This window comes from Apis laboriosa, unplaced genomic scaffold, assembly GCF_014066325.1.
Source record: "Apis laboriosa isolate Shangri-la unplaced genomic scaffold, ASM1406632v1 scaffold34_cov151, whole genome shotgun sequence".
Taxonomy (NCBI): Eukaryota; Metazoa; Arthropoda; class Insecta; order Hymenoptera; family Apidae; genus Apis; species Apis laboriosa.
The window spans coordinates 4,201,117-4,226,381 of NW_025222928.1; the positions used below are offsets into that span (position 1 = coordinate 4,201,117).

A 25,265-nucleotide genomic window follows, 5' to 3' on the forward strand; every position below is an offset into this window, starting at 1 on the left:
CTCTCTCTCTCTCTCTCTCTCTCTCTTTCTCATATCGATGATTTCCACACGAGAACCACCACGTTAGAAAAGTTGCGAATCGGGATCGGTTTACTCGGAAAAACCCTTTTATTATTTCTTAAACTTTAAAACGTTTATGGCTCGCGATGGCCTCTCATCGAAAAAAAGGTCACGATCCATTTTCCAAAACTTTTAAACTTTTAAACTCTGCGTACGCGCGAGATTCCTCGTGTCAATGAACCAGTCTCTCGTGATTGAATCGTTGGATCCGTAACTTTTCGTAAAATTTCGCGATATATTTATTATATATGATATGATCTCGTACGGAGGTTTTATAACATCGGAGGGGCAAGCACGTAAATCGTAAACTGCAAATTGGTATAGACGACGTGGCAAGGTGTTGCCACAAATCGCGGTGCGCCGCAAGCAAGCTCCGCTGCTTTTGCTGCCTCTCGCCTCGAGACATGTGCCCGACCCCCCCTCCCCGATAACCCACCCGTGTATACGACGTATATATATGATGAACGAGATTACGGTGTCGTATTGTTGCTCGTGCGAGCGGGAAATGATTGAAAGTCGATAAATTTGATGAGAGGGAATGAGAGAGAGGGAATGGGAGGGGGGCGACGACGAAAAAGGAGCGAGAAGGTAGGGGGGAGAGGAGTCTGGATCTAAGTATGTGATTTTATTGCAGACACGTTCGCGAGCAAGGTGGCCGCATGCCAGGACAAGTACGCCGACGCGAGCGTGGGGAACGTGACCGGAAGTAACGCGGTGAACGTCTTCCTGGGGATCGGCGTTGCATGGAGCATCGCGGCCATTTACCATGCGTTGCACGGTGACAAGTTTAGAGTAAAACCGGGCAAGTCAGTATCGATTTATCCTTACTTTTTCGATATCGTTTAACTTTGTGCTGCAGATTGTGCTTTTTATTTTTTTCCAGAGAGAACTTGGGATGAATGAAATGACGAACGAAACAAACGTTATTATTTGTTAGAACCCATTCGAGAATCAGTCTAAAAATACTATTGGAAAATCGTGATTGAGTCACTTTGAAAGAAGTATCCGTAAAAAATATTCTCGAGAAGAAAAGATTTAATCTCAAATGTATTCGCACTCTTATTCGAAAATAATAATCTATTGTTTTATATATATATATATATATAAAACGATGGAATTTGGAATAACTTGTAATCGAAAAAATAAATTCAATCGGATCTTTCTTCACAAGATCCCCTCGAGGCTCCAAAATTATATATTAGATTTATCGTATTAGATTTAATCGCGTAGTCATCTTAATTAAATTGATCTCGAAAGAGATCGATACAAGGACGAAGGGCTTTCGACTTTTTTTTGTTTCCCGTTTCTGCAAAGATTGAAACGCGTGCTCGAGGATTCGATTTATCGAAACGAAGTTTGAAACGAAAACAATGAAACTTTCGAGATCTGGAGTTTCAATGGAGATGAGAAAATCGTTTCGTTCGCGAAATTCTCCACTCCACATTTTCCTCCCACAGAGAAATCATCGATCTTCAAAGATCCAAACTGCACTTTTTTTTTTTTTTTTCCTCCAATAAAAATCGTAACTGTTCCTAAGTAATTCGGAGCAATCGTAAAAAATAGCTCGCTTACTGCCGAAACGAATCTCGATTCCGGACAATGGCCGCGCATCCCCGTTGTAAACGCGATTTAGAGCGCGAGATACCGGATCTGATACAAGTCCACCCCATCGGGACCGGATAAGAGTGGAACAGAAACGAAACAATATCAGGTGAAAGACGAGAGCGTATATATATATATATATATATAGATCCCTCTCTCGATATCAGGGCACCGTTTACGATCTCGAGCCGGTGGAGAGGGATGCTCTCGAGAAATTCGGTCAGAGATTGCGGGAGAAACTCGCGGTGCTTGTCGATTTATGCGCTGAAACGTGACCAGAACTCCACAACAGTGTCTCTCGGTGCTCTAGAAAATTGTTGTCCCGTGTCGACAAGGGGCATATCCTTCAGGATACGTAATGTATACGATACGGATGTTTCCGAGAGGAACGTCAAACGGAGAGGTCGGTGTTTGTTAGAGAGGCATAAATTTCGAAACGCGAAATTTTTGTCATTCGAAATCTGCAAGATGGAGTGGATCTGGAATGGTTGGAATTGGTCGGTAATCGTTGCAAACGCGAAATTTTAAAAAGAGATTGGTCATCGATTGAATGATGATTGAAAAAAAATTTTTTTTTTTTTTGATATGTGCTATCGATCGAATCGAGTTCTTCCTCGATTCAATTTTCAATTTATCTACGTTGAGTTGAACAAATTTTTTCACGCTCGCTTGCGCGTTTAATGTCACAAATTTTGAATTTTAATATAAGAATATATAATTTATCGTTTCGTATATGAAACGCGTATTTGATTAATTTCGAATTGGCGTGCAAAGAAACATTGTGATTCAACGGTACATTTAAATTCCGCTAAATTCCGAATGGTTTTGCACGGTCAACAAAATTATCATACGTTTCACGCGCGCGATAAATCCAATAAATTCTGTATATTTTTCGATAGAATTAACGCGATAAATCGAGAAATTGTACTGGCAAATCGATTGCAAAATTTAATTCCACGTTTTATCATCAAAGGCCTAAAGCGTTGGAAAGTTTGCACACCGTATCAAGCGCACGTCCCTTCCGCATGAAAAATGAAACATTTTCTACCATTCGTCTATCCATTCGATAAGAAATATTTACACGGTGCGCGGAGTTCGCAATTCGATCAATCCTCGAACCGTTGCTCGCAATCGTGTGTGTATTCTTTCTACAAAAAAAAAAAAAAAAAAAGAAAAAGAAATTTCTCTAGAACAATTTCTCTAGAACAATTTCTCCAGAACGATGTTTCCCTACACGGATCAGTCGATTAAAAAATTTAATTTCACATTCATCGTCTAAAAAAAAGCGTGCAAAGTTTGCACGTCGAACGCGCGCCTCTTTCGCATGAAAAACGAAACATTCCTGCCATTCGTCTATTTGATAAGAAATATTTACACGGTGCTCGGAGTGTGCAGTTCGATCAACTCTCGTACCGTTATACTCGTAATCGTGCATATTTTCTACACATAGAGAATATTTTAAAACAGTTCCTCCGGAATGTTCAAAAACCTTCAAAACATACACGTCGATTGCAAAGATGGTAGAAGCATAGAAATTTTTTCCGCGTGAAAAGTAAAATTTTGTTTAATAAGAAATAAATTTATACACGGTGTGCATAAAGTTCGATCAACCTTCGAATATATAATCACAATGGCCCTACAAAATGGTAAACCGCGTCAATTACGAAATTTAATCTTCCACAAAAAGATATAAAACATAGAAATTTTCTTCCACGAAAAATGAAATTTCTATCCGTTCGATAAGAAATATTTACACGGCAAGCAAAATGCGGTTCAATCAATCTTCGAATCGTTGCACTTATAATCACAAGGAAGGAACAAACTTCTCCATCGATCTTCCTCTATTTCGTCGATTAGAAAATTTAATCTCAAATGTGTTATCAAATGTGAAGATCCAAAACATGAAGAGCTGGAACATCAAGCTCGAGCCCTTTCCTCGTGAAAAATGTATAAGTTTTCCTATTCGATAAGAAATATTTACACGATAATGTGCACGGGTCGAACCGTTACTCGCGCTCGTAATCATGCATTCCCTGTGCAAGACAGCACGAATAACGTTTCTCTGGCTGATCCCAATTTTCTCGGTTGGTAAGGTGAGGTTGTCGATACCGGAAACCGTCTCGCGTGAATTTCAACGGCGAGGAAAACCTAGCGTCTTATTTCGAGCCCGAATCCGACGAGAATATTTCACGAAATCGAATTCTTCTTTCTCGGAAACAAACAACAAAATCGTGTCGAAACTGGGTTGGCCAGCTCGGATGAAATCTAGAAATAAATGAATTCTTCTCGATCTCCGATATCTCGACTCGTTGTAAACCCATAAATAAATTCGATTGGCAACAGATGCGGCGAGGGACGAAGTCCAAGGAAGTCGAAGTAGTTGCACGATGCGCGCACAGATGGCCTTCCATCATGCTCTCGATCGCGTTATCGATCGATTCGAGTTTTCGAAAACAACCCTCGATTCTCGATATTGGTGTACGCTCTCGATGAAATACGATTCGTTTTATTGTTAGGTAGGACGATTTTTAAGTATATAAAAATACCACGTATTTTTTATTTATTCGACGTGATCTATCGTAACTCACGTTCAATCGGGGAAAAATTTCATCGTTAAATTGGAAACAATTTTGAAAACTTGACTCATCATCGGATATTTTTTATAAATATTTTAGAAAGAAGAAAGATTTTTAAAAAAATAAAAATCCCAAGTTGTCCATGGTTGCGTACGAAAAATAGTACGATAGAACGTAGTTAATATAATCGTAAGAGATATTAAGAAATGAATTATCAACAGACAAATAACACTGTATGTTCTCAACAGCTTAGCCTTCTGCGTGACGTTGTTCTGCACGGAAGCGTGCCTGGTAATATTAGTTCTACTACTGAGGCGGACGAAAAGCATTGGCGGCGAGCTCGGCGGGCCATTCGTCCCAAAAGTGATCACGTCGCTGATCCTTTTTTTCCTCTGGGTGTTCTACCTCATTATGTCGATCCTCGAGGCCTACGGCTATATCGAGGGCTTCTAAAAGGAGCCCGTTCAGCGGCAGCAAACGTCGGCCTACACCCGCTCCGCGTGTATCTTAAACTCGTCGCGTCCGCCAAGGCGTGTGCTCAACGAAACGTTCTCTCGGTAAGTTCTCTCTATTGATAAAAACCAAACGTCCATTCTTATACAAATTTACACCTATGGTATAAATGACGTACAAAACGTAAAGGATAAAAATCAAAAAGTCGTGTAAAACGTAGTCGCTCGCAAGAAATACGCAAGCGTTAAGCTTGAAAATTCAATCGTCCATGTTACGGTTGGCACGATTCTCATTCAGAAACGTAAAAGCGTAAATATAGCATCGGGCGTGCAAATAGCGCGGAATAAAATTTTGTCTTCGCGCGGTGAGACTCGTCTTCTACATACTATATATATATATACATATATATATATATATATACATATATACGAATTCCGACCAAACGAATTTTGCACCTTCGAAGAAGAAGAGAGAGAGGGAGAGGGAAAGAAAAGGAGAAATAAGATTGCTGAATAAGGAACTTTTTTTTTTATCTAACCTATTTATCTTTTTTCTTTTTCCAGGACAAAAAGGAAGTGGAATCGAAGGGGTGCGATTTCGCTGGCGAACGAACACTCTGTGCCGGAAAACTACTGGTGGTAGCTTTCGCCCTCCCACATCCGGGATTGATTTAACAACGAACGTGATCGCGTGACGTTATTGAATGCGTGCATGTGCGTAGAGGTACCTGAGAGGGAGTGAGAATGAGAGAAAGAAAGAAAGAGAGAGAGAGAAAGAACGAGAGCGTGAGAACGTGTAACTGAGAACGAGCGAAGAAGAAGTTAATTGGAGGGAAGAAAAGGAAAGAAAGGAGAAAGATGAGAAATGGTGGGAAAAGAGGAGAGGACAAGAGCGAACAAAGGAGAAGCTTACGTGTGCGAGGAAGTAAAGTGAGTTTGCCTTAAAATAATAATTTTACGGATAGATCACATAACGAATGGTTATATATAGGTCGAAAAAAAGAAAAAAAAAGAAAAAAAAAAAAAAAAAAGAAAGAAACGTGTTCTAATCTCCCGTGGGCCCGTGAATCATTCGTTCACGGTTGTTATCAAATATATTGATGAAAAATACAGAAGTATATATTATATATATATATACACACAGACACACGTATATATAAAATAGCGTATTTATTTAATCGTTCGATGAACAGGACGTACACACACACGCGCGCGCGCGCACGCGCATACACATACACATACACACAGGTTTCTATGATATTTTAGTAGCGGATTGTATTGCCATTCCTCTTTCGCCAGAGAACGATGTCGCTAATTTTATATAAACGTATATTATCATACGATACTACTTTTAAAAAGAAAAAAAAAATAAACACGATCCTCGATGCTTTCGCGATCCTACGACAAGTTTTCGAGCGTTTCGTACGCATTGTGTTATACATATACATATATATTATATCAAAAGAGATCGTAGATTTCCATCGCAAAAATTCCAAAAATCGCGATCTTACGAAGGAATATTTACTTATTAGAGAATAAATAAGACGAGGATACATACATATAGCAGCGATAAAAGCAAGGCAGTGTATAGTGGAAGCGCGAAATCGTATTCACATCCCCCGCGAAGGGGTGGGAAATTTTCGAAAGAAGATAAACGTTTTATTTTACGAAATTTCATTCGAACGTCCTTCTTTTCAGTACGCAGTACTTAGGAATTTAATTAAGATCGAGTTTTTTTCCCCCCCTTTCTTTTATTTTATTCATTGTTTCCGTTTATCTTATTATCCAAATAAATTGAATCTCAAAAATAATAACGCGCGATCTCGATAATAATAAGCCTTGCTCGCCGCGATAATTGCTTAGATCGTTAACTCACTAACACGATGAAACATGTTTGCTATTTATTAAGAGTAATTAGATAGTGCGACGAAAAAAAATAAATAAATAAATAAATAAATATATTTCAATGCGTTCGCGGTAAAGTGGCGGCCTTCGTTCGAATGTTGAAAATTTTCGTTGGTGTTCACTGCCTTTGATCGAGGGTCGCTTAAACCGTCGATTAAATCGTCAAGAGTTTTTTTCAAAAAGTTTGAACGGACATTTGGTAGGGAAACGTAGATAGAATACGCACGATAACATGCATCAGGTATATATATATATATATAAAAAAAAAAAAAAATGCAATTCCGAATATCGGGGCTGATAAAGATTATAGAAGCCTCTCTGTAATAATAACGAATAATAGAAGTTAGCGCGCGTTGAAAAAGAAAAAAAAAAAAAAAACAAACAGCTTTTCCGAACTAGCCGGAAGCCTCGTTTTTAAAAAGAAAAAAAAAAAAAGAAAGAAAGAAAGAAAGAAAGAAACGTGATCAAAGTTCACCGAAACATTTATATATATATCTCTATAGGAATACTCGAAAGAATCACAGTGACTTAATAACGTTCTCAGTGAGAACATAATGTTCGATTAATTTTAGAGAAACCGTTGTAAATACGGCCGCGACCGGTTGTATCGTGGTTCGTGTTCTTAAAAAAATAAAAAAAAAAAAAAAAAAAGAAAGAAAAGAGGGAAAAAAAAAAAAAAGGAAAGGATGGCGTTTTTTCAAAAGCTTTAGCTGAACATACAGATTTAATCACAACACTGCAAAGGTTGTACACTGATTCAAATAATTACTTTTCATCTTTTTCACAGAGAGATGATTAAGAGAAAAACCTCGGTTTTGCCTCCTGTAAAGATAAAGATCGACGGTGTCGTCCACCGACATTCGCCGTTCTCTCTAGTCGATTTAAATATAGAAGCAGAAGTCTCGTCGCGACTAATCCCCGTGGAACGATATCCCCAAAAGATATCATCCCCCGTTTACGATCGTTAAAGTTAGCAGACGTGGTTGATGAACGATTCATGCTCCGAGCCTTGCATCGAGTGAACCTTCTCTTCGTGGAATCGCGTGTAATTAAGGAGAGGGGTGGGCTAGAGGGAAGATAAAAGGTCAGAGACGCTCGAAGCGACGTTGGTCGGCCCCTTTATACCGTTACTTCCGAGTGGTTGTATCCGAGAAAAATCTCTGGCCCTCCCCCTCCTTTTAACTGTTTCGAGATTGCTTACTACAAGCTTCCCTTTTCATTCGACGAATATAATAGAACCGATACGGGGAGAATTTCAGGATTTCAGGGGGGAAATTCTCTCGAGGGGGCGCGTACAATAAGGATAGGATTTCACGGGAGGTGAATCAATCAATTTTCGATGTCGTTTACAGGCAGAGAGACGTGAAGGAAAAGGCGTAAGAAAGGCGAATCGTAGAGGGCCATCTTCTTCGTGGATGGCCAAAAGCGGAACCCGCGTCACGGAAGTCCTGAATGGACGGTTATCGATCCGCGAAACCGTTCCTCCTTTCCTTTTTGGGGAAAAAATCGACAATTGAAAACAAGGGGTGAAAACTTGTGCGTGAGAGAAAAACCTGAATCCATTACTTACACGATTTCTTTTTCTTTGTTTGTTTTGTTGTGTGGTGATCGACAAACAAATCATTCGCAAGAGAATCAAAACGATTTTCTATAAATGATGTGCAAGATTCGTTCCAAGATCGTTCTAAGATTGCATCGAGATTACTTGAAGGAACAAAACGATTTGAAGCGATCGCGTTATTTGAAATTCGTTCGAATATTTTTTCGAGATTGCCAGTCAAGATTCTTTGAAAATTTCGTTGAAAATATATTCAGGAATACATCGATATAATAATATTCAACGCACATCGTTGTATATATAATCCAATGAGGTACAGTTTCTATAAAAATATTGTCATATCTACTCAGATTACAAGAGATAATCAATTAATACAAACGCACATAAGACGATTAGAATTTTCAATAGAAAGAAAGAAAATAATAATAAAAAAGTTTTAACGAGATCCTCGTTAAAAATTGAAATTGCGAGAAATAAAAAAAAAAAAAAAAACTTGGTATGCATAATTATCCGCATTGGTTAGTTAGAAAACAATCGTGGGTCAATACTGACGAAGCAGATTTACAATCGTGCCTTCGTTCACGATTGTTAATTGAACGAATCACTACCTCGGCCTCGACTCGTCCTAATTTGCTTTTAACCATCCATTTCGAGGATCCCCGAACGCGCCTCCGTGAAAAGTGGATGAAAAATAAATGAAAAGCGAGATGATGCGAATGCCCGGAATTCTCCATCGAATCTCTTCCTTTTCGTCTGCCTGCAAACGATAGTGGCCAGAGATTAAAATACACGCGATCTCTCCTAGTCATTTACGTGAGATACCATCGAGCTACCACATTCGCGTGTAGCACCGCGTGTATACCCATTTACGCATCCCAGTCACGACCAGGTTTCGCGTTTTTATTTCACTCCATTACCAAAAGCTCCGGGGGATTGATATTAAAAGCGTGAAGAAAATTTAAAAAAAAAAAAAAAAAAAAAACAAGAAGAAGAAGAAAGCGGCGGTGAAAGTTTCGCGTAAACGATGACACAGTCGTGATGTCAGCCAAAGATCACGAAAGATATAAATACATATATGTATATGTATTTAAAAAAAAAAAGGGGGGGGGAAAGAAGTATATAGTGTACAAGCGTCATAGATATTTTAATAAGAGATACCGTTCAAAGAGATTTAATATACTAATATATATATACATGTATAAATAATATACATACAGTAGGACGATATATAGACGACACTCAATAGCAAAGCGTTGAAGTGATAAACCGTAAACGGGATCGGAAACGTTACCAATTTCTCGAGATTTTTCTATCGCTGGACGGAATCGATCGTCACGATGATGCGAGAGAGAGAGAGAGAAAGAGAGAGAGAAAAGATCGAATCCCTTCGATCGCGAAAATCGTCGTCGCGGCTGATCGGAGAGAAAGGAGGGAGAAAAAAAGAGAAAAAGAAAAAAAAAAAATAATAATAAAAATTCGTTCGATTTCTGTTCAAAACGAGGTGCTTCGTCGCGACCTTCGTGCGTTCCACCGTCTCGAAACGATGCATGCACGCGAAAATACATTCTGCTACTGAGTACCTGAGATTCATCCCTTCGATTTGCTTTCAACGAGCAACGTCCCGAAATCGAAAAAATCCAACGTCCGTTGCTCATAACCATCGCTCTGCAACGTGTAACGTGTTCAACCGCTTTCACTCGTGTGTACTACTCCATCGATGGAAATACGGAATCGTATTCTTACTCCTCTTCTTCTTTCAACCCTTTCGAGTTGAGAAGTCGCGCCTATCGCTGAAATCGGATGTCGCGTCGTGTTTCTCGCGATTGTTGCACCACAATTCGTAACTCTTGCGAACGAATTTACGCGATATTATACGAATTCCTAATTCGGAATTTCACTCGCGAGCACGTCCCAAGAGATCGATACGGTGTTTTATAACAGTTATATACAAAGTTGCAAAGGAATTATCAGCGGAGAAATATGGTAATAGGCGAATGATCAGGCACGGTCAAAAAAGTATTGAAGCGCGTATATCTCGACGATCGGAACGTCCAGCAGAATTATCGGCGAGAATTTATGGAAACGGACGATCTCTCTTCTTCGTGCATTTATTCCAATTACTCTTTCACCCAGCCTCTCGCGCAACGTCCTTTCAATCCTGCTAAACGGATCTGCTACGAAACGAGTTCAATCGAGTTCAATGTTTATGCTACGAATGAATTCGCTCGTTTTATTCGCGGAGCGTCGTTTTTAAACCGGCACTATTCTCTTCCTCGTTTTGTTTCTCTTCTCTTCTTTCTTCTCTTTTCCAGTTTTTTCTTTTTTCTTTTTTTTTTTTTTTTTTTTCTTTGCTTCGTTTGTATCATCGTTAACCAAACGTTCGTTTACTTTACGAACAAACGAGTTTGATTTTGATCGGAAAAATTTCGTTTCATTACCGAATCGATGTATTTTGTTATTCGATCTGTTAATTTTTTTTTTTTTTTTTTATCTTTTCTCCCTTCGTTTCGATATTTGAGAAAGATCGTCACGAACGATAGCTCGCGGATAAATATTTCTCACTCGTTTTAGGATTAAGACGATGCGGATTAAAGGGAATGTTCGAAGTGCCAATTTAATTTCGTGTTCTCTATTCTATCAACACGAACAACATCGACACGACTAACTAATTTTTCAAATTGAAATTGAAACCGTGATATAAACTATCCGGCAAAAATTGATTAAATATGGGGGCGAAGTTAACGAATAAGTTAAACGAACATGTCAGAATCTCGAAACAAAGGTACGAAAAAAAAAAAAATAATAATAATTGCAATATTCCCTCGCGGCACTCGACTCCGTTTAATCGGTGTGTGCATTTGCTGTTAAAATACGTAGCTATATATTTAGAATCGAACGAGAGCGAGCGAAGAAACGCTCGCTGTTTAATGGACATTATGTTTGCTCGAATCTAAAACCGTCGTTCCACGTGGCCAGTCCCAATTCCTATCGACATAGCGAATCGAATACCGTAAAATTCCAAGAAATCGTGAGAAATTCGCGAAAATTTTTCCTTGAAAGTTTTCACGTACCATCGACCGATATTGACAAATATATTTCACAAGGGATGAAAAGTATTACCGATCGAGCAAAATATCTGTATCTCGTCGAAAGTAATGTCTCTTTCGATCTCTTTTCCTCTTAATTTGTCGTAAAGTATCTGTGCCAGAAATGCACGGTACATAAAATCGTGCACGAATTAAGTGAGATTTTAACAGAGATGTATCGCAAAGTGTGTTCGCGTAGGTTGATTAATATCGAGTATATTTGTTAGGCCAACGTGTGCGTTTATACGTTTTGTATTCTCTATATACGATCTCACGCGATCAAAGATGATTAGTTGAATAGAGGTTAGGAAGAAATGTTTTAGTTTAGAATTGGCTCTTATAGATAATCGTATGTATCAGTATCGATAGAGTTTAATTGTTATTGGAAACGAAAGAACCAAAATGATAAATGCAGATTCTTGAAACATATTACAAGACTTTCGTGAAAAGACTTGATCGAGTTCTCGACCAATTTTCATTCTTCGACTTGCAACTTCGAGTCATATCTAAAACGTTCGTAGATTTCGTTCTTGCGACAATGAATTATCCATCGTTCGGTATTTTATATATTTAAGAAGAATTTTGTTGTTTCTTAACGACAATCATATAAGGATTAACGTTAGAGTTTATTATTATAATAGGCTGATTTAACATCGATAGCTACCACTGATTAACTTATTACGTACTATATACTTGTAACATCTTCGCTTGTTGTGATTTTGAAAAAAAAAAATGAGAAACATATTATCTAGTCAATCATATAATTAGCATTTGTACCTGTGAACAAGGATAAACTAAGTTCGATTTAAATATATTGAAATCACACGGACAAAGTGGTAGCCAGTTCGTTTGAGGTTATAATTCGATTCTTGTGCAAATTATCGCTTTGAAACAAGGTATCTGCATTACCTAGTTTAAATTAAAAAAGAAGAATTAAACTTCAAGGTTATACGCACAGCCAGGACCAGTACGTAAAATTTCAAACTTGAGGAAAAAATATTTTAAAAATCTCGTCTTTTCTCTTTATTCGGTATACGCTAGTTTCGACTTTCGTCAATTGATTAGTCAACCGTATACGCGAAACGACCAATGTATTAGAGAGAATTTTTCGATTTGGACCAAAATCGGAACGAACATTTGGAAAATCATTTCTCTGCGCGTGAAAAATGTTATCAAAACGTTATTAGCCATAAAGCGAACAAGAAATTCTCATGCGCTACTTTCGATTCCTGAAACTTATCGAATCGCTCGTATTTTCTTTTCTAAATTGTTTTCGTTCGTGAGAAATATAATACAGAAATACAGCTATACACAGCTATCCACGAAAAATTTGAAATCACCAATCGCGTTTCAAGAATTTAAGCAAAAGTTAGGTTAGAATTTTATAACCTCAAAAGATTCTTTCTCGTGAAACATCTATGATATCTGTAGTATTAGATTTTAATTAATAATTAAAATTAGCGAAGGATTCGATATAATTACTATCGAAAAAAAGTGATTTCAAATTTTTTTAATCAATAGTAGTGCGTTACACGTAAACCGGGGCTGGCCATGAACATTCTATGATGACTAAACATATTACTAAATTTACTAAACTTATCGAGATTTCTATTCAAACTTTAGTCTCACTCAAAAAAATCCTATTATACTTATACACTTTTATCTCAACTCCTTTCTTCAACTACTATATATACACTAAGTATATAATTGAAAAGAAAAATAAAAAAATGTATTCCTATCTATACCTATTATACACGATCTCTAACTCTTTGATCTATTGTTCTATCTTTGTCTTTACACACCGTCTTTACTCGTCACTTGCACGATATTCGTAGAGAAGGAAGAAAGAAACATTAAAAAAAAAAAAAAGATTACAATTATTATTATTATTATTAAAAGTACACGTAGGACCATTTCGGCTCGCTAGAAGAGTTCATTCTCTCGTGAATCGCGAGATTCGAAATCGCTATCGTTATCGAACGGCCCGACTTCCACGCAACAGCAAAGAGAACATCGGAAAGAAAAGAAAAAGAAAAAAAGAAATGAGAAAAAAAGGAAAAGATAAAGGATTCGACACGGCGAAACAAACAGCATCGGAACATCGATACAAGAGACTTCAAGAGAGTCAAGTGACTCGGATATCTCGCAACACGCTCTCTATTCGCGACGGTGATATAAATAAGAAAATAGTTGCAGGTAGCAGGATGGTCGGGCCGTGGATGTTCCTTAGAAACATTTCGAGAACTAAAGTTACACCGTAAGATAGGGAAAACTTTGTAAAGTAGATAGCGGAAAGAAGAGACATGAGTGGGGAACGCGGGGTGAGGGGGAGGGGGGTTAGCCTTTCGAGGGCGCCACTCGAGCTAATGGAAGAAGAAAACAAAATGGATGAAACGGAAGGAGGAATTCGCATTGAATGCGAGTTTTGTATATCGTATAAAACGTATATATATACATACACACACACACACACAGTATTGCTCGCCAGTAGAGATTATTAAACGATGTATATATGTATTGTTGCGTTATTTGCCTAACAGTTAAAAAAGAAACGTAACAGGTGCGTTACGAGACGATCGAGAGAATTATACAAGTTAAAAGAAAAAAAAAAAAAAAAAAAATTCTTCTTCCTTGCCGTCACGAGCAATCATGTCCGATGATTAGGATGAGTGTAGAGTATTATGCACCATATTAAATGGTAATGTTGTAAATAAGTAAGATGAAAAGTTGCTGATTTTATGAGATTTACAAGTGTCATCGATGCGAATTCATTAGGACAAAATCGATCGCTCGACAACCGGATGAATCTCGTCGCGGTTATCTTTTTCGAGTTTTTAGTTCCTCTCCGACTGTCGTCGATATATTTACAAGCACCGGTTAGTTAGTTAGGGTATATAGAACACTGTAAAGATATCAATAATATAATTTTTAGCGATCATCGAGCGGAATATCGTACGTCCGATGGTCGCATCAATGACACCGAAAAATTCGTCGTTTCGTTGATCGTTTCCTCGCAGGTCGCTAAGAGGCCTCGAATAATTCTCGCTGTTCGATCGATTGTTAATCGTAAGATCCACACGGTGGACGAGACACGCGTCCCTTTTAGCACGTAAGGATACCGAAGATAGAAGTTAAGCCCATAGCGAAGATGAAGAACAAAAAAAGAAAAAAAAAGAAGAAGAAGAATCGACGAGTTGAATGTAACGCGTAAAGCAAAAAAAAAAAAAAAAAAAAAAAAATTGAAAAAGGAGAAAAAAATGAGTTTACATAGCGAACACTGCAGAAACGAGGAAACATTCTTCATTTTCAGTTCAGCCCTGAAACACCTCACACGGATTTTCTATTCTTCTTTCCACTCTTCTATCCATCCATTATCTTCGTCGACTTTTTTTATCCCGTTTTTTTTTTTTTTTTTTTTTTAATCTCTCTCGTCCCTCCAACTGAGAAAACACATAGCCCGTCGCTTCGAATTGTCACATTTCAATCCGTATGAATTGATTATATCACTCTTACCCCTTCTTTCCACGCTTCCTTATTTTCCTTATTTTTTCCTCTCTCTTAATTATTTTATTTTCGATATCATGTATTCCGATTCCGAAATAGAAACGATCCTTTTGCACGCAAACTTCCGTTTTTTTTTTTTTTTTTTTTTATCTCTCGACCTTTGCGCCGATACAACGAAATGTGATTACGTCGCGCCCGTAAAAACGTTCGCAAAGCATGATCGTATATCGCTTGAATCAAGAAACTATTTAACTAATCTAGAGGCATCTCCTCGCCTGGCGGGAAGGTCGAGACTTATCGCGTAATCGCGTTGCCGCCGATCGCATACCTCTCTCCTGAAGAGGTTCGAGCAATTAACCCACGCCGAGATAACGCGAGTTACGAGATAATGAGCAAAAGTGTTGCGATCAGCGTGCCGATCAATGCCGTTTCATGATACCAAGCGTGCAAATTCGTTTCTCCCTCCCCCTCCCCCTCCCTCTTCTTCCTCGATTAGAGAAATTAGAACAAACTAAGTTGGATAAGTTTATTACATTTGATTGAATTTTTTGAACGAAACTACTAAACTGCATCCTCGTTTCGTGAATTGATTATTGATTTTACAAATAATACGTGAATACTATTCATCGATTTTCTAGTTAGATTTCTTACATATACCACAGAACGATATCAATTCCGTTTATCTTTTAGATTCGAAGCACGCCCGAGTCATTTTAGAATTTTCCATGCGAAACGCGTTAGTAAAATCGTTTGCGAACAAGAAGGGTTGATAAAGATGCAAAACGGTTTATCGAAGAAAAATTCTTCGTTTCATCTGCGAGGGCACGGCATTGGATACGTTCGAGAGATATCCCCGAGCACATGGATTCAAAAGGTGCACACGGGAAGGAACGTGGTACTTTACCGTTTATGCGAAAGTATCGATCTTTCGCCTCGATTCTTCCAACTATCGAGGAGCGATAATGCTTTATCTTCCGTCTTCTATGTATAATTCCTATTGTACAGAAAGAAGCAAAAGGGAAAAGAAAAAGAAAAAGAAAGAAAGACAGAAAGAAAGAAAGAAAGAAAGAAAGGGCCGAGGGGGGGGGGGGCCGGGTTCCTTCTAAAAATATCGTTGTAAGACGTTAAGCCGTTTTATGCCTACGCTCATTATTATTGGCATTATTATTATTATTATTATTATTATATTGTCGATCCGACTTTCGTCGTTTGCATCCCTTCGAAACGTTGCTCTCTCGAACGAAAGATTCAAATTCAAGAAGAATGGGCATGCGAACGACGAAGGGACGGATAAACGTGTTAATTGTTGATGTACGATCTCGTTGAGAACCCCTGAGGGAAAAAAAAAAGAGGAAAAAGAAAAACTTTAAAAAGAAACAGAGAGCGAGAGCGAGAACGAGAAGAGAGTCAGAATGTGAGCGAGAGAAAGAGTGAGAGAGAGAAAGAGAGGGAGAGAAAGAGAGAGAGAGAAAGGGAAAAAAGATGGTAACCGCTTGCCTTCGATGCAACGAAAAAAAATATAAATTCCTTTTTAAAGCTCGACAAAAATTAAGAGCCTATTCGAGATATTTGCAAGTAGGATATTTAAAAAAAAAAAAGGGGGAAAAAAAATATGCAAAGTTAAAGAAAAGATATTTTAGAAAAGACAAACTGTTCTATTATATTATATATATATATATATATATACACACACACGAGGAAAGATACTATATATCTTATTTATTTGTCCTGTTGTATAGTAACAATTAACTAAGTCGTTGCTTGATCGCAAGCGGATCACGCGTGCCGAAACAAAAAAACAAAACATTACGCGATCGACTAAGAATCAATTAATTGTAATTGAGTCGAAAGTGCAAAATATACAGACATTAAATGTTATTTACATCGGTGGTCGTTTGATTTCTCTTCGAAAACGAGAGAATTCGACCATTCTCTTCCCTTCCTTCCGTCGAGCTCGATCATCTTTTCCCTCGATTAATCCACCAAATTTTCGTTTGATTCGCGGAAAGAACGGTTCGCGAAATATAATCGAGGCGTCGATATAATCGTGAGAATGTTTCGAGACGAGTCGTCGATCGAACCTCGAAAGTTTCCTCCCGCTATCGAAAACCGTCCAGCGAGCGTTGGATGGATTCGTTGAATCATTAACCGCCACCTTGAACTTTAATGGCGTTCACGATCCTCGCTAAGTGACCCGTTTTCAACGAACGAGACACGTGGCTTAATACTGTTTAATAATTTTCATCCGGTGATCGCCGTGAAACTTTAATGGATCGTAATAGTTGGTAAACTCCAGGACCTTTCATCACCATTTATCACTCTCTCTAACTCGGCCTCGTCTTTGCTCCTTGCAAAGACGTTACATCCTCTTTTTTTTCCCCTTCCTCCTTTCTGTTCCGCGAAATTTAAGAGAGAAAACGATGAAAAAGGGGTAATTACTTCGTTTAAAGCGAGACCTAAAGGTGTGTTTCCGGTCGGGAACATTCTTCCATCCTTTTTTTGAGAACAAATTGTTGAAACGAACGTTTCGAGGATCGTCGTGAAAAAGAAGGCGGGATGATGAAAAGCGTCAATCGGCGCCCAAATTGTGATCGTTACGGGGCGTATATTCTACAATACGTATATTCTACAATAAGCGGTTTATGAATTAACCGGCTGGTTTGTGGAAACGCGAAAGTACTAATTGTTTTCCGGGGAAGCTTGATTGGCTTCGAAATGGCGCTATTGTCCCGGAACGAACAATGGATCTCCGTGAATCGGCTCCATTCCTGCTGATATAATATTGTAGGGGACGGTTTTAGAGAGATGTCGACGCCTAAAGTGACACGATTCTCCTATTATACCGTGAAACGGCCCGCTTGATAAATAATAAGAGATTCGAGGCCCGACGTTAAACGAGGCAAGAACTTTTCGTCGTTTTATCGTTAAGTAGTTTCCCGTGTTGTTCACGAACCGCACAATCGCGAGGCCAAGGTATCAAACGTTCCATCTTTCTTTCGGCGCATTACGAAATAACGTATTATTTCTTCTTCTTAGAATTCGAAAAACGCGTGGGGATTTCTTTATACTTCAAAGTTGCGCGACGCGATTATTCCTTCGATGATTTATTTATAAATAAATAATGAGATAAGAAGAACGTGACGGAATTTCCTTCGAATACTTTTGCTTCGATTTATTATATTATTTTTTTTCCTTTGATCGATAAATTTAACGAGATATGAAACCTGGATAAATTCCGAGTGAATCAAAAAATCAATTAAAAATCAACTCGTTTCTATCTGGTTTTGGCCGGATTGCGAGATGCTTTGCTCTTTTTTTTTTTTTTTTTTTTTTTTTTTNTTTTTGGTTTCTTCCGATTTCGTGAATCCAAATCCCGGCTATATGTACGTATATTGATTAAAATTGCGCAACGTGATCATCTCTTCGACGACTGTTTATGAATAAATATTAAGATTAGATTTCTTATTAAGAAGGAAACGTGACAGAATTCTCTTTGAATTTCTCTTTGACGCTGTCTTTCTCGTTTGATCGGCGAGCTTTACGAAATATGGAATATTTCGACCCGAATAAATTCCATCGACTGAACTGAAAAACCAATCTATTCCCCCTCCCCTTCCCTCGATACATTCGATCCACGTTCGAAAAAAAAGCTTGGCCGCCTACTTTTCCACCGGAAGGCCGTATTAATTTCGCTGAAAAGTCGTCGATGAAGCACGCGATCGATGAAGAACCGTGGTCTCGATTCACAAATTAATTTTCATCGCTAAACAAGTTTCGCGAGCGAGTGTACAAATACTCGATCGGTTTTTATCACGTTTCCCTGAATAATGCATCCGTTAATGGCGTCCACTGGCCGATAACGACGATAATTTAAGGTGGCCATTTGCCCCTCCTCGACCATTCAATTTCGCGTAATTCACTTCACGGCTCCTGAAACGACACATTTTCGTCCGGAATTCCTTCGATTGTTCGCCATAGACATTCCACCATCGTGGAATAGTTGAAACTGCAATTAAACGGATAAATAAACCGTGTAATTGCTTTTTCTTTTCTTTTTTTTTTAATTGGAGACCGATGGGACGAGAAGATAGAACGGGATAAACAAAGATATAAATGTTTTCGCTCGAAATATCGTGATGAAACGCGAATTAAACTTCGCGCATAAATCTCGGCCACTAATGATTGACGATTAACAATTTTCGATTTGTTAGTTGGTGAGATATAATTTCCTATCGAGATAATTTTAATAAATTAAATTATCGATCGCAACGTTTCGCGCGGTTCAGAAAGGAAGCAGATTTATTTTAAGGATGAAGAGAATGTTGGATTAAAGGAAATTTAATTTATCAGGAATGTGCTCGTATCGCAAAAATTGTGACGAAATATATATATATATACGTGCGTGGAAGAAAATGATTTTTTTATAAATTATATATACACAAGCCTTATAGATAAGATTGTACTACAAACAATCAAATTCTTTTTAGAAATTTTCAACTTCGATAAATTATAGTTAAATATTTTATGAAGAATTTTCGACCTCGATCCATCTTTTTAAAATCCTTCTGGAATACCTCGTTCTTTATTTTTGGTAAAAAGAATAAATCGTGATACGATATTAAACCGTGAATATTTTGAGAGATATTGCATTAACAGAATAGCAGAGATAAAAGAGAGGCAAATAAATGACGAGTAAAGTTTAAAATAAACGATAATCGGAATAAATTCTTGTCGCATAAATGGCTTCTCTCGACCATCAGAATTTAATATATCGCCTCTTAAACTAAACCTTTAAAAATGCACTGCTATCTAAGCTTGGATCGATTTTTCTTATTAAACATTTTTTACGAAATAGGAATATCCAAACAATCAGATATAATTTTTCCATTCATAATTCCATGTTTTCTCTGCGATAAGAAATAATCATAATTTGGACAAACGCAAAAACTGCGGGAGAAATCGATCAGTTGTTGGGTCATCGTTATCTGACGACGCTATGCAAATCACAATTATTTTTCTTTTCGACGTCGGGGAACATACGATATCTCACTGTCCATTATGAACGAGTCGAGAAACGAACAGATCTATCTCTGAATCCTATACGTATGGAGATCCTAGATAGAAAACGTTGTATTCTCTGAACGAAAACATATCGCCATTGTTCGAATTATTGTGGACATTAATTATTTAAAAGACGAATAACTGTGTTGTACAAGTGCCGTTATAAACGAGTTATAAAAGAGCCATTGAGGATTGAAAATCGAAAAGGAAATAGGGATTATTTATAAAGTAAACCACGTATGTAACATAAATAAATAAATTTTTACATACATGGAAATTATTTAACGCGTGGTGTGACTTGATAATTTGTATTGTCAATACGGTGTACGCAAATAAATGGTGTACTGCGTATGGTGATTAATAATTCGTTCCATGCGTGATGAAACGATGGAGAAGAACAAAATGATCGAATTTTCAATACTATCAATTCGTCGTTTTACCGTCGTTCCGATAACTCATTCATACGATAAATAACCAACCATTCTATACCATCCAATACCAATCTCTTTCAAATTATTTCGACGTATTTGGAGTGTCATCGATTTTGTCTTTGAATTGAATTTAAAGTAATTTGTATTGTAATTGTATATAAATTGAGTGAAAAAAATATTAGATTAAGAAATTAAAGAATTATCACTTCATCTTGTTTGATACATGCGAATTGTGCATTCAATGGACACTATATTTCAGGAACACTTGAAAAACACGTAAATTACACTAGAACACATTTTCTTTAATCTTTCATAATTCACAATCTGAGATATATTGGTGCATTTATACGATTATACGTCTTTCATTTTAATCTTCTTTATGAATACAATCCCTAAATTATGTATTACGAATTTATGAATCATCTCTTAGTGAACGATGAAACGAAATAAACTTCTCCGCGGAACGCAGAATCGTAGTAAGAGGCTTACACGTTGAATTAGGTGACGCAATAAGGCATTCCGTGGTCAGTTGAACGCGCGAAAGTTGGCTCGGTCGGGAACCGAGAGAGGGTTAACCGCGAGAATGAATTACCAGGAGGCGAGAGTCGGATGAATTTTGTTGAAATACGTATGCAGGAACGGAGATAATGTATTTTTCGAATGGCACGCCACCGCTCGCCTTTTTACTCGCCGCGCAGACCGAATTAAAACGGTGCTGTGCCGCGACGCGTCGTGTTTTTACAAGTTGCGGGCGGAGTTTTAATTAAGCGGAAATCGATGGAATTAATTACGGCGAGCGTATAATTTCTAGCCACCAGAAACGGTGGTGCTCGATGCGGCAAAAGAGGATAAAAAGAAAACTTCGTGTTAAAAATACGGCGGATAATTTATGTACGATCCTTGGCTATCTATGATGGATTTGAATTTTTAGCAGATGTGATCGAGTAAAATTCAAAGTAAACCGATGCTATCCACCTGATCTCTCGACAAAACTTTATTCAGGATGAACGCCAGAAAATCTTTTTCTTGGCAACGATGTTCCAAATTTTCGTCTTGAGCATTCACTGTGTGATGTCAATAGCCACTCGAGAATGATCTCTGAACGAGTAATTCTCGATACGAAAGCAGCAACGAGGAGTAGACAAATTTTAATGTCTAAAAAGATGGTAAGATAAAATTACATTGCATAACACAAGTTGATTAAATCTTAGACTATCCATTACTTTGAAAAAAGATATAAAGAACTCAAAGAAATTTTATCTCTTTTTTACTTTCAGTAAATCATCAGTTGGTATCTTCGTCAACATGTAATGCAGAGACCTTTTTCAAGCAATTTGTATAATTATACCCCTTTCGCAACGGAGCTGGTATTAGATTTTCCTCTTCACTGCTCAAATAAAAATTTATCGCGATGGCTCATGACTCGTCATAGGGATTAAAGGAATATTTCGGTATATTTGTAACACGTAAATAATGACGCGGTCACAGCTTATATAAAACAAGGAATAAGAGCGATAAGGGCGTAGGAATCATTCTGATAGCGATAGATAAAGCGATAACCTGGTTTCTGCCAAAAATATATATAATAGGGGGAATTGCGGATCATGAATCGAAATTTCAACGACAATTGACGAAATGGATTACTACTATGTTGTTCTACGATTAATTCTGATTATTCTTCTTATGGGATCGAGCAATTCCATATTGGTCGACAAGCAATGGTGGGAAACCGCTTTGATTTATCAAATTTGGCCGAGGGGATTTCAAGACAGCGATGGAAATGGCGAGGGTGATTTAAAGGGTACGTTATAAATATAAATTTACAGATGTGTTAATGTGTTGTAAATAAATTATAAATATCGAGATTTCGAATTAATTAAAAAATATGGTATTGATAATAATTCATTGCGAGTGCATATGAAAGTGCATAAAGATTTGTTTGAAATAAATTCTAAATAATTTCTTATAAAAACGTTCATTGTCTATACTTTAATATAATAGTATATATATGTATATACATATAATACAGTGATTTTATGAAATTTATCATAAATTTATTCTTGAAATTTATATAGCAAACGTATTATAAACGTTAAATGCGCGAAATATTAATCTCACGGGGTTGTGTTAGGGTAGGTCTTGATTATCATTCGTTGGTCATGTATGATATGTACCAACTGAAGTTCAAATTTTTCATATGTCATAGATAAAATTCTTATGTTATCATACGATGGAAATAATTATTTTATTCATTGATCTAGAAATTATTATGAAGAATATAATGCTATGATTTTAACATTTTTGAAACATGGACGAAAAATATATGAAGAAATAAATATTGTATGATTTATAAAAATAGCAAGTATTTAATATAAATAAAAGTATTTAATATATTATAAAAAAATATAATTTAAATAAATTTCTAATGTATCATACAGGTATCATAAATCGTCTCGATTATCTAAAAGATCTTGGAATTGATGCAATTTGGTTGAACCCTATTTATTCATCACCACTTATAGATTCTGGATACGATATTTCTAATTATACTGACATTCATCCTTTGTTTGGTAATCTTCAGGATTTTGATGAGCTTATAAGGGAAGCACATAATCGTGGTATGTCTCAATAATTTGACATAATTTATTTATCCAATGTAAACATCAATTTTTTTTTTACAAAATAAAATGTTTTAGATCTGAAGGTGATTTTAGATATAGTACCAAATCATTCAAGCGATCAACATAAATGGTTTTTACTGTCAAGTCAAAATATTAAACCTTATAATGACTATTACATTTGGGCAAATGGATTTACAGATGGGAACAAAAAAATTCCTCCTAATAATTGGGTAACTTTTTAATAATTATTTAAATAATTTTGAGAAATTAATATCTGATAAATTAATATTATTTTTAATTTAGGTAAGCACTTATAATGATGAAGAGGGATCTGCATGGACATGGCACGATAACAGAAAGCAGTGGTATTATCATAAATTTCATAAATCCCAACCTGATTTGAATTTAAGAAATGAAAATGTATTGCAAGAATTACTGGTAAAATATTTGCATTATGATAACATAAATAAATAAATTTTATATGTATTTATTATATATATAATAAATAAATACATAATTTATATATATTTATATATATACATTATATATAATAATTTATTTTCTTATTTTAGAATGTTTTTAACTTTTGGTTAAAAAAAAATGTTGATGGTTTTCGAATCAGTGCAGTGTCATATTTCTATGAAGATATAGATTTAAAAAATGAATTTAAAGGAAATGGAACATCTGGACTACCAGAAAACACAGCTCTTGTATATAAGTTTCGCTCATATATTGATGATTGGGTAAAAAAAAATAATGCAACTTCAAAGTATGTATAGAAATATTAAAAGTCTTATTTTAATTCATGATCTTCATATTCTATCTTCATATTCTATCTTCATATTAAATATCTTCATATTAAATTGCTGTAATTATTTTCAGATTATTGATTGCTGAATCTTATGACTCTGATGAAGTGTTGATATCACTTTATGGTAATTCAACACACAATGGAATTCCACCTTTTAATTTTCGATTGATTACTTCAGTTCATAATACAAGTACTGCTGACCATATTAAAAATGTTTTGGAAAATTGGCTTAAAAAAATTCCCAACAAAGCAAGCACAAATTGGGTGGTAAAAATGCATATATTGTAATAATAATTTTTCACTATTTATTTAGAATCTAAGAAGATGATCTGTATAATTTTAGCTTTCCAATCATGATAATTCAAGAGCAGCCTCAAGGATCGGATTAAATCGCGTAGATGGACTTCATATGCTTAATCTACTGTTACCTGGTCAAGCATATACTTATTATGGAGAAGAGATTGCTATGTTAGATAGAAAAATGTTATGGAATGAAACAATCGATCCTATGGGTTGTTCGAGGACGAAGGAAACATATGCAAATTATTCCAGAGATCCTGCAAGGACACCAATGCAATGGAACTTTAATATCTCAGCAGGATTTTCGTCTAATAAGACTACATATCTTCCTCTTCATCCAGATTATATAGAAAGGAATGTTGAAGCTCAGCAATATAAATCACATAGCAATTTGAACACATATAAATTACTTGCTGCTCTTAGGAAAGATAAAGTATTTACTCATGGAGATTATGAATTTGCAACCTTAAATGATGGTCGCATATTTATTTTTAAAAGGTATGTAATGATATATTCAATAAATATTCAATAAATATTTAATTTTATTTTCTATTAGATCTTTAGAAAATAATCCTACATATTTTATTGTTATTAATTTGGGACTACGATATGAAACGGTTAATTTAATGTCATTATATCCGAATTTTGAAGATTCTTTGGATATTATTATCGCTTCTAGTAATGCTGTTCACAATACGTAAGCGTTATCTCTTATATCATCAATATCATAAAAGATTATTTTTTGTTAACTATTCACAAAAATAATTGAATAATTTATTTATTAGAGCAACTATTTCGCCAAAAAACATTATACTCACAGCAAATGCGGCATTAGTACTAAAAGCTGACACATGCAATTGTAATACATCTGAAGGAAATAATACAACTGAAACAACTACAACTTCTATATCGACGACAACTAAAAAAAATTCAGCTACTATTTGTTCATCAATACATATAATAACAAGTATAAGTATTGCAGTAACATTATTATTTAACTTTTCATCATTTTATTAAGTCAAATTTTATAGAATAAAAAATAGTTAAACTAAAAGTATTTAAATAAAAAATTAAAATATTAATAAGAGCTTACAAATACAAAAGTAACGAATATATGTTTAATCCATCCCATTTTATATACGTTAAATATATCTTATAGATATGAAGTTTATTTTTGATAACAGAGGCATCAACCTCAGATATTAATATTCTGGTTCTGAAGTATTACTATAATTTATATTAATAATAGTACAAGTACTATTCAAGTATGTTCACAAAGCAATCAATGAATTGAGTGA

The 25,265-nt window shown here is 36.1% G+C and overlaps 2 protein-coding genes across 3 annotated transcripts in view; both read left to right on the top strand.

Moving 5' to 3' along the window:
• LOC122715064 (sodium/calcium exchanger 3) overlaps positions 1-16,621 on the top strand; it is a 98,790-nt gene extending 82,169 nt beyond the window's left edge. The window contains exons 7-9 of one of the 2 annotated variants that reach the window (XM_043936977.1): positions 695-866; positions 4,487-4,795; positions 5,255-16,621. In XM_043936977.1, coding sequence (XP_043792912.1) covers positions 695-866; positions 4,487-4,691 — 377 coding nt within the window. In that variant the 3' untranslated portion in view covers positions 4,692-4,795; positions 5,255-16,621. Of the gene's footprint in view, positions 1-694; positions 867-943; positions 1,117-4,486; positions 4,796-5,254 lie in introns of those variants that run through there. The other variant, XM_043936978.1, reaches the window with a different exon arrangement.
• A 4,363-nt stretch (positions 16,622-20,984) lies between these two features.
• On the top strand, positions 20,985-24,997 carry LOC122715066 (maltase A3-like). The gene is made up of 10 exons (XM_043936981.1): positions 20,985-21,401; positions 21,513-22,036; positions 22,674-22,853; positions 22,932-23,086; positions 23,160-23,294; positions 23,429-23,625; positions 23,739-23,934; positions 24,011-24,465; positions 24,524-24,664; positions 24,753-24,997. Exons 2-10 carry the CDS (start codon positions 21,871-21,873, stop codon positions 24,982-24,984), a joined length of 1,857 nt encoding a protein of 618 aa, XP_043792916.1. The 5' UTR covers positions 20,985-21,401; positions 21,513-21,870; the 3' UTR covers positions 24,985-24,997.
• The last annotated feature ends 268 nt before the right edge of the window (positions 24,998-25,265 follow it).